General features: G+C 40.7%; 1 protein-coding gene across 1 annotated transcript; it reads right to left on the minus strand.

Moving 5' to 3' along the window:
* Positions 1-288: 288 nt before the first annotated feature.
* Positions 289-8,985, minus strand: LOC140562044 (uncharacterized). Its single transcript, XM_072687405.1, has 6 exons — positions 8,914-8,985; positions 7,402-7,448; positions 5,990-6,767; positions 5,529-5,542; positions 3,778-3,914; positions 289-2,252 (listed from the first exon to the last, which is right to left on the minus strand). Exons 3-6 carry the CDS (start codon positions 6,634-6,636, stop codon positions 1,503-1,505), a joined length of 1,548 nt encoding a protein of 515 aa, XP_072543506.1. The 5' UTR covers positions 6,637-6,767; positions 7,402-7,448; positions 8,914-8,985; the 3' UTR covers positions 289-1,502.
* Positions 8,986-10,575: the final 1,590 nt, after the last annotated feature.

Consider the following 10,575-nt stretch of genomic DNA (forward strand, 5'->3'; position numbering starts at 1 on the left):
ATTTTTTTCTTTTTTGTTTTTTCCACTTTTAGAAAAATGCCCCAGGTCCTGGATGGCTTTGACCTATGATTTTTTTGGTTTATATTTTATAAATTTTAACATTTCAGAAGATCAGGTTAAAGTCCAGACTTTCAACCAACAGAAATGTAAAATCTTGGAATCTGCATGAGGTTTAAAAATATCCCATCATCAATTTTTGCAGCGACATGGTAAGAAAAAAAAGACTTTTGCATCTCCCCATGGTTTGCTTGTTCAGTCAAAGGGTTTATTGAGAAAACTTGACCACAGTACCTACTTTGCTCCAATAGATGGCACCAACACAACATCCACTATTACCACCCCAAGGCCACTGTTGATTGTTGAGGGGTGCTAATGTTTATCCCCGATTGGAACAGTTTTAATGAGAATTTGCACATTGTTTCAGTGCTTGCCAAAAGACATTGTATCATATCAGAGCATTCTCTGAAACATATTTTTACAGTTTTGGACGAAGGGTTTCACATGTCCAACAATAGTGAACATTATCTTACTCGGCTAAGTCTGGACAGAAGCTGGTTTATTTACTTATACAAACATCTTTCCAACACTTTCTGTATGGTCAATGAAAAGCACAACATAAGCATGTAAATGCTTGAAAATGCTTGAGTATTTGAACCAGTTATGATTTGTTAACAAATGATATTGACCCATGTCAACTACAGGTCCCAATATCATTATAGGACACTGGTTGTTAACATGCTGAATGGAATCAGTGTGTATCAGTCGAGACATTGATTGTCCAGAGAATATGACATCATCTGACCCATGAGAAGCGTTGCTCTGGAAGATCCAAAAGAACCTACCACTGCTAAATACTTTACAGCTATGACAAATGGAATCTTCTTTAGATGTTAACTTTTCAATCCTTCTAAACCTCACATGTGCATCTTAGAGCAGGGGTATATATGTTTCCTAGAAACAAACTAAATTATTATTTTTTAAATGGTGAAAAAAGATAAAAGGCTTGGGGCCCTGGTATAATGTAAGCCCATTTGTATTTCTACATATGATATTAGCTTATATTTTATAAATTATGATTTTTGGGACAAGGTTGGAAGAATCAATTTTTTCAGAAAGCTTTGAAATGTGAATCATCTGGCTTTTCTTAATGGTCACTGAACAAGCCATAGCCCTAACAAGCGAATAACCTCAGATCTCTTGCATGGTGGTCCTTTACTTAACTCTAAAATTTTACATTTGGAGAGAAGTACTGTTTAGGCATTAACTGTATTTTTATGAAATAAAAAAAGAATAATTCATTCAGTTAAACTTGCTGTTCACCTGCACTGAGAACAGGGAATTAAATGGAAACTTAATGTAATGTAATGTATAACAACAATATGACTGGTTGGAAACACATGCCAAAAACTGCATGCATTTACATCGTTCACACAATCGTGTACTCTCACACAGAGTTTAGGACCTTTGATTTCATGACGATAACAGCAGGCTGTTGGCAATCATCATATCTTAATGCATTTATGTATTTTTAAACATTTTGTATGCCTGAAGTTTCTCCCACACTCTGAGCAGTAATACGGTTTTTCCATGGTGTGAATGCGCTGGTGTAGTAGGAGGTGGGCCTGTTGACTAAAACTCCTCTCGCAGTCTGAGCAGTGGTACGGTTTCTCTCCTGTGTGAATGCGCTGGTGTTGTTGTAGAGTACTCTGCTGATTGAAACACTTTCCACAGTCTGAGCAGTGATACGGCTTCTCACCAGTGTGAATGTACTGGTGTTTTCTGAGAGTACTTCTGTCTCTAAAACGGTTTCCACAGTATGAACAATGATATGGTTTTTCTCCTGTGTGAATGCGCTTGTGTATTTGGAGATGATTTGGTTGACTAAATCGCTTCCCACAGTCTGAACAGTAATATGGTTTCTCTCCAGTGTGAACACGCTGGTGTCGCATTAAAACACTTGGCTGGATAAAAGTCTTTCCACAGTCCGAGCAGTGATATGGTTTTTCTTTTGCATGAATGCGGCGGTGCTGTCGGAGATTCCTCTTTAGACTGAAACTCTTCCCACACTCTGAGCATTGGTGAGTTTTACTTTCGTCTGTGTTATTCAGTGTTTGTCTGTCTGCATCAGTATGAACAGGACCAGAAGACAGCTGCAGAGGACTGGAGCTGGTTTTAGATGCCATCATTTCACATTTAATTTGCTCTTGCTGGCACCTCCTGACACATGCATGACGCCTGCATGCCCTTTGTTTCTGGAAGAGAAAAAAAAAAAATGTAACCAACGTTTGCTGTTAACTTTAATGGTTTATATTTACTTAATTAAATGTTTTCTTGCATTTCCCCCCACCATGACTCAAACAGACATCTTTAGTTTGTGTGATTTTTAGCAGCTGCATGCACAAATCTGAGAAATGGGATGGAAGGAAGGAGGGAGGGATGGAGAGTTGATTACTCATAAAATGTGGTCTGTCTCAGTTTAGTTTAGTTAGATGTACATTTGACAGAGGGCTGTCAGTACTGCTGTACTGAGGATCAATAGTGGTTTAAATGTGATGTTCTCTTCAAGAATTTGTAAATAACATTAGTTGACAGACACTGATTGATTCTTGACCAACTAAAGAGAATCCTCTGGAGACCACTGAATACTTTATTACTGCTTATGATGTACATCAGATGAAGTGACAGACTAAACGTGTGCTTGATGAAATCAAACGGTCAAAGAGAATAATCCCAGAAAGAAAAGCAATTACCAAAATAGGACTAAATGATGAAATCAATATGTAGTAACTACTGTGCTAAACGAGCACAGACCAAGCACAGCCTGACCAGCATAAGTGGCTTTTCCAAACTAGTCAAGCAGCTTGACCATCTTGGTCAGGATGAAAATCCAGCTAGTCCATCGAACTGAAATGAAAACAAACCCTATGCTGCCAGCCAACATGCTCGTGTGGGGCTTACGAGTGTAACCTGGGCTAAATGGGATCCAGATGGGCACAGGCTCTGAATGTGTTTGTAGATACTTTGTTACTGGGACACAGTCGGGCTTCCCAAATGGTACCACCCACGGGGTCCTCTTTCTTAACCCCTCCTGGTTCCTCAACTGACCCTGGTGGAGATCCATCAAACATCAAACCCGAGGACAAAACTTTCTGGCTCCCAGTTGGGCTACCCATACAGGTCCCACATGGGCATGCTAGCTAGGCTGGTCAAGAGCTAACCAGTGTAACCAGCTTGCTTACCAACATAGGGGTGCTTTCCCACCTTGACTATTAAAGACTATTAAAGAACAGCTAGCAACTGAACCTGGTCTTGAGGTGGATGTTTCAGCTTTACTGTTACTTACAAATAGCCAGACCTGGACGCCTGCTCCTGCAACACAGGGGTTGGTTTGGTTGGTCCAGGAGTGTTAGTGAAGCCCTGTGTTCTGACCCCTGGGCTGAAGCTACTCCCACACTTTCTAATTCTCACTGTACATTTCCATGTTTGTTATGGACAAAATGCATGAAGCTTTGGGACCAACTGGGTTTCTAAGCACATTACTTTAAATCTTCACGACAGATAGAGGTATTCCTTCAAGCATCAAACATCATCATCCAAAACAAACCAGCCCAACCAATCCAAACAGACATCAGAGCTAATGGCTAACAGTAGCCCATTCAGCAGAGTTGGGATAAAGGCTGCTTCCATTCCCTGCATCCTACTTTACAAAACCTACTCTGCAGGCATTTCTGTGAAGGTCAGTAAAACAGTACAGACACATATTAAACAGCCTCTTACCTTCTTCTTCTTCTGGATGTTACTCCTTAATTGTAGCGCAGCGCCTGATTCTGTCCTTCCCAGACGGAAGCCTTCCTCCCTGTTTATGTCAGACCCCGCCTTCTCTACTACTGACCGGCCTCCTCCAGTTTGCCACCCTGCTGAAAGAACAGCCTGGGCGACCAGCTTAGCTCTTGACCAGCATAGGATATGTTTTTGTTTTGTCTTGTTGAGTTTGATGGACTAGCTGGTCTACCACCATGACCAACATAAACAAGCTTGATGACCAGCATGATGCTGGTCCACCAGTATGATCAGCTTGGCAACCAGCTTGGTGAAGTTGGTAATGATGATTAACCAGTTGGTTAATTAAACTCAGCCTACTAACCAGTTTAACCAGACATCTTACCAGTGTATGATATGTTTTTGCCTGGATGGAACTACCTTAACCATCAAAGATCATCTTAGATTATCTGAAACCACCTACCAATATTTTTAGCAGGGCAATCATAAATATTATAAAAAATAAAACAATGCCTTAGGATTTTGTCATAAGTGTTCTGATCACAATCCAGCACACTTACTTTTAAAATAATTTTTAAATAACACAAAATATTCACATTCCTGATCAAACTAATTACTGACTTCAAAAGTCCCTAATTGGCTGAGTAGAGTATGTTAGATTGGATTGTGTGGAAACCTGCAAGAGGTAGCTCTCCCGTGGAGGGCTGGAGACCACTGTTTCTCAACACATTTTAGTGCTTTCCTTGCTCTGAATGCAACTGATTCAACTAATCAGCTCCTAAACAGAGTTGTAGGGGTGTTAAAGCAGGGAGTCCACTAAAACGTGCAGGGCAGGGTGTCGGCACCTCCAGGCTGACAATAAGGTGGCCTATAACAAGTCAGGCATTAAATAATACTTTACACAATACAAACAAGCAGGCCAAATACGACCAAATCAGCTTTTGTATAACTATATTGGTAAATAATATATATTTGACTTAGGCTCCATGCTAACTTTTTGAAAATTCAGTCCAGGTTTTTCTAAAGTGTATTAAAATGATGTTGCTGTGCTTCAGAACCAATTGCTATTGGCATCAGAGGTATCAAACATTTTAGAATTAAAAACATGTGATAGATTATAAATTCTGGCTGCATTTGGAAAATAAGTGGTGCTCATGCTCTCAGTGAGGTTCTTCTGCAAAGACCTTATTCACTCTATATTTATATACTGCATATGCATGTAGCTCTGCTGACTGGAATGGGATCTGATAATGTCAACATTGCAAAACAATTCATCACAACAAGAATCTGTTCCATGAAACCTTGCTGCCCTTGTATGAAGAAAGAAAACACTTTCAGTGCTGCTATTAGTTAAGTCGTCTTCTATTAGGAATTATATTCACAGCAGTAATAATCAGAAGGAAAAATGAGAATTGTTTATGCTTAATGTAAGAAACTCAGTTTATTTATTTCTGCAGGGTGGCAGCAACAATGTATATAACCAATTATTAACCCTATTTTGGCATTGCACATCTCAAGCAACAAATAAACACCGGGGTCATTTTAGGAGAATTATACCATTGCTTATGTTAGATGTTTTCAAGGGCAGGAACAGATTTCTGATGATTGAAGATAAATATGGTTAAAAAGTTATTTCATTATACAATTGATGTCACAAAATCATTGTGATTGTCACAGAGTTGCTGCAATTACAATCATATATGCATGGTAAACACAAATAGCACACAATTAAGTAGCCATTCATCTGCCTTCATCCATGAAGCTTTAAAAAAAGGAATATAGGTTACATCAGGAGTCAGCAATGGGGGCCAGAGCCCAGCACAATTTACTGATTTACCTGCTCTAACACACTTACTAAACCTGGCAAATACCAGGTGACTTGAAGTAGATCTGCAAAAAATGCAGGAATCCGGCCCTACATGACTGGAATTGCCCACCCCTGGGTTACAGCATTCAAAACATACTGGTATTGGTACTGTTTTGTTTGGCCAGATGAGGAATTAAACTACAGCCTGCCAAGTGAGCAGCAGATGCATTACCTGCAACACTATACCAACCATAAAATGAATGGTAACTTTAAAAAAAACAGAGTGAGTGTAGGTGTACCTTATACATCAGCAACTGAGAATATGCATGATACTCACATAATCATACTGGACAACTCAGAGATCAGAACTTATTTTTCTTACAATATTATCAGCCCTCTAGCTAACATATCTCATATGTTTCAGTCTCCTTCTTAATGCATTTGTGTGACTTTAAAGTGTTTACATACATGAAGTTCTTGCCACAGTCTGAGCAGTAATACGGTTTCTCTCCTGTGTGAATGCGCTGGTGTATCTGAAGATTACGATGACGTTTAAAACTGTTTCCACACTCTAAACAGTGATAGGGTTTCTCTCCTGTGTGAGTGCGCTGGTGGGTTTTATAATTACTCTCATTATTAAAATTCCTCCCACAGTCTGAACAGTGATATGGTTTCTCTCCAGTGTGAATACGCCGGTGTCGGATTAGACTACCCTGCAGGGCAAAAGTCTTCCCACACACTGAGCAGTGATACGGCCTCTCTCCGGTGTGAATGCGCTGGTGTGTTTTGAGATTACTTTCAACATTAAAGCGTTTCCCACATTCTGAGCAGTGATACCGTTTCTCACCGGTGTGAATCCGCTGGTGTCTTTCCAAAGCACTTTTTTTAAGAAAACTCTTTCCACAGTCTGAGCACTGATGGGTTTTTCTCTTGTTTGCATTTTTCTGTCGACGTCTGCCAGATGTATCAGTACTGACAGTACCAGAGTACAGAGGCTGAGTACTGGAGCTTGTTTCAGATGTCATTACCTCATACTTAATATCCCCCATTTTAGCAGTTTTACATATCACTCATTAGCACCTCCTGATGTTATTTGATGTTATTTGGTGGAAGTATGTTTATTTACACTGTATTGAAACGAGGACCCTAGGAGCAGGACAGGCCAGGAGGTCATTTGTTTCTGGAGGAAGAAGGAAAAAAATATTAAATGAATGTGAAATGCAACAAATACTTTTTTTTTTTAAAAGAAAGAATTCATTTGTCTTTACTTCCATCATAAGGTCACTAGAGAAAACCAGTTTGGTTTGAGAAGTAATGTGGGTCTTAATTATGGGAATGAACACCACCAATGAACTCTTACATTTACATGATGGGCAAAGAGGTAGACAATATATATTCAGCAGGTCAGCAAATAAATATGTGAACAGAACATGATTTATAAAAACCAAACCAAATTTTAATAGTTGGAGGGCATTTCTACACGTACATGCTTTCCTGCATGATATAAATCAACTAACAAACCCCAGAAATTTAAACTGGCAGAAAATGGGTTTGTTGGTCACTGGGGGGCTTTGGACGAGTGGGGGGTTGACACCGTGATTGCCAGCAACTTGCAACGTGTGCAAAGGACTTGAGTTCACAAAGTTGTAGGTGTAAGAAGGTGTAAGATTCAAGATAACCTAAACAAGGCATTAGCAAAATGCCAATGCCAAAATACACCATGTAGGTAATCTTTTTTTAATACTTGTACTGAAGATTTAACAAAGCCAAAAACATCAATGTATTGGCCATCTCCTAAAGAGTGATATACATACCAATTAACCAGGGAGCGTAGTGTCACTAGTGATGCAACAAACACAACCTGTAAGAGACAGAAAGAGCAGAGTGTTATTGAGAGTGTTAGTGTTAGGCCAAGCTCTGTGCACCTCCTACCACACTGTAGCTTATAGTTTTTGGTAAAACCTGGTGACATGGTTTTTCAAGAGTACCACTTCTGCTCTGATAAAGACGACACTGACACTTGAGAAGGATTCAAATAAATCTCAATGACCAACAGCTGCTTGCTATAGAAATAAAAAGTCTCTATAAATAAAAGATGAAGGGGTGATGTTTGCAGTCTAGTTATTTTTTTCTTCATATGATTATACTGGAGAGCTGAACACAGACATGCTCTGCTTTCTGCTAATGAAGGGCAGGAAATTAATGATGAACAGTTTGCCACAAGAAAACTTTGGAAATCAGTATCAAGGCCATCAGGGAGACTCAAAACCACAGCACAATGGTGCTTGCAAAGACTGATTTCAAAATTTCCAAACTGAGCAAACAATATCTGGACATGTTTGAACCAATTCATTGGAAACAATCATCCCCAACATACACTGATTACATTTAATATCAATTTGAAAGCAGCGTAAACAGGGATATTCATAAAACGTACATGCATGTACACTTAGTGACACTGTGTAGATATTTGAAAATGGCAAAAATAAAGTTCACACAAAAATGGACAACAGTCTCTTTTTGGTAAGTTTCCTTTCTTATAGGCATCAAAGAACCACTGATCTAGTGTACGGTGACACCTCTACCTTCATAACATATTTACAGGCGAATCTGGGGGATATTTCACAAGGCAAGATTTATTAGTTTAGCCAGAAAACCTAAGCCAAGAGTTAAATCTGCAAAAATGCAAAGATGTGAGTGGCAATGACAGACATGACAAATGACAAATCCGGCTTTCTTGAACACTCCCTTGCACAATGTACATCTTACAGTATATCTGTACCTGCCCTGCTGAAAATTCAGCTTTTGCTGGTAACTGGTTTCAGGTGTCTAAGCTGGTCTTTGATGGTCAAGGTGGTGGACAAGCTGATTATCCAGACAAAAACAAACCCCATGCTGGTAAGCTTTCGGTCATGCTTGGTCATACTGGTCAGGCTGGTCAACCAGCTTGTTCATCAAACATGTCCTATGCTGGTCAACCAGCTTGACCAGGTTGAGCTGGCCAGGCTGTTTTTTTCCAGCAGGGTTTTCAGATTTTCACATCACCTGCATGAGTCTCTGGGACCAGGTTTGCTCGACAGTAGCAGCACTTTAAATCTTCATGAGATACTAAATTAACTATGAATCCCAGACTAGAAACATCTTTATTGAAAGAACAAGCACAAGAGCTAACGGCTAACATTAGCCTATTCAGCTAAGGTGGCTTTTATGTCGTCTTCTACACCGATTCTACACCATAGTTTTCAAACGCAAAACTCTTCTGGGAGGCACTGAAGGAGAGGACGGGGAAGAGCAGCGTGTGAACAGGGTGAAGAAGCCTCACTTACTTTCAGTATCGCAGCTCCTGCTTCTCCACGTCCAAACACACAGGGGGAAGCTTCCTGTCCGTCTGCTGTCCGTCTCCCAGGAAACCCCGCCCCCTGCGCTACGATTGGCTACTTGGTCATAGGAACAGTCCGCTGATTTGCGAAGTAGTTTGCAGTGTTAGCGGTCACAACATGAGTGCACAGGGTCCCTAATCAGCACTCTCGTATTCCACAGGGTCCCTAAATTGTTACCTTACATTGCACAGAGTCCCTAAATTGTTACCTTACATTGCACAGAGTCCCTAAATTGTTACCTTACATTGCACAGGGTCCCTAAGCAGTACCCTTACATTGCACAGGGTCCCTAAGCAGTACCCTTACATTGCACAGGGTCCCTAAGCAGTACCCATACATTGCACAGGGTCCCTAAGCAGTACCCTTACATTGCACAGGGTCCCTAAGCAGTACCCATACATTGCACAGGGTCCCTAAATTGTTACCTTACATTGCACAGAGTCCCTAAGCAGTACCCTTACATTGCACAGGGTCCCTAAGCAGTACCCTTACATTGCACAGAGTCCCTAAATTGTTACCTTACATTGCACAGAGTCCCTAAGCAGTACCCTTACATTGCACAGGGTCCCTAAGCAGTACCCTTACATTGCACAGGGTCCCTAAATTGTTACCTTACATTGCACAGGGTCCCTAAGCAGTACCCTTACATTGCACAGGGTCCCTAAATTGTTACCTTACATTGCACAGGGTCCCTAAGCAGTACCCTTACATTGCACAGGGTCCCTAAGCAGTACCCATACATTGCACAGGGTCCCTAAGCAGTACCCATACATTGCACAGGGTCCCTAAGCAGTACCCATACATTGCCCAGGGTCCCTAAGCAGTACCCTTACATTGCACAGGGTCCCTAAGCAGTACCCTTACATTGCACAGGGTCCCTAAGCAGTACCCTTACATTGCACAGGGTCCCTAAGCAGTACCCTTACATTGCACAGGACTCCTACATAGAATCTTTTTATTCCACAGAGCTCCTCGGACATGGTAAAAAAAACAGGCATTATTGTGCTATATCTTGGGTATCCACGTGCCAAAAATGTGTCTTCTAACCTTGAATTTACAGAAAAGGTCTTGGTCTTTGGCATGTCTGACTGAGGTAGTATTGTAAATGTATTTGTTGGGGTGAGGAGGTTGGGATGGAGAAGGATGTTAATATCCCACTCCAGATCCCACCTTTGGTCTGGTCTCTCCAGTCCGTCTAAAACTCTAGCTGACACTCACTCCGGTTAAAGCCTGTACATACAGCCTTAGAATACTTTGTTCCCCAGCTGGAATGGACAGAGAACAGAGAAAACAGAGAATACATGAAGTAGTGGCACCTTTACTCGTCCAGTGGCAAACCAGTTTCTATATCAATAATAGTCCTTGAGCAAGATTCTCCAACTCAACATTCTCCTACCTTTGTAACATGTGTAAATTACTCTGAATACAACTGCCATACAAAAGCCATGAATGTGAATGTAAATGAAGGAAGCTTGGGTGGCTTCTTCACCAGTCTAACCTCTAGGGCTGTGAGAAAACATTGATGGCTGTGGACCCCTTAGAACTAATAAACAAATGGCATACCCTGTTTAACAGTCAAATTTCATTCAAGCTAGCAGGTATTAGTTT

Source organism: Salminus brasiliensis, chromosome 9 (genome assembly GCF_030463535.1).
Source record: "Salminus brasiliensis chromosome 9, fSalBra1.hap2, whole genome shotgun sequence".
Classification (NCBI taxonomy): Eukaryota; Metazoa; Chordata; class Actinopteri; order Characiformes; family Bryconidae; genus Salminus; species Salminus brasiliensis.

Bases quoted from the DNA above. Each gene is read 5' to 3' on its own strand.
- LOC140562044 (XM_072687405.1), bottom strand. From the start codon at position 6,636: ATGGGGGATATTAAGTATGAGGTAATGACATCTGAAACAAGCTCCAGT. The intron at 2,253-3,777 runs GTAAGAGGCTGT...TTTCTCTTCCAG, and splicing joins ACATCCAGAAGAAGAAGAAG to AAACAAAGGGCATGCAGGCG.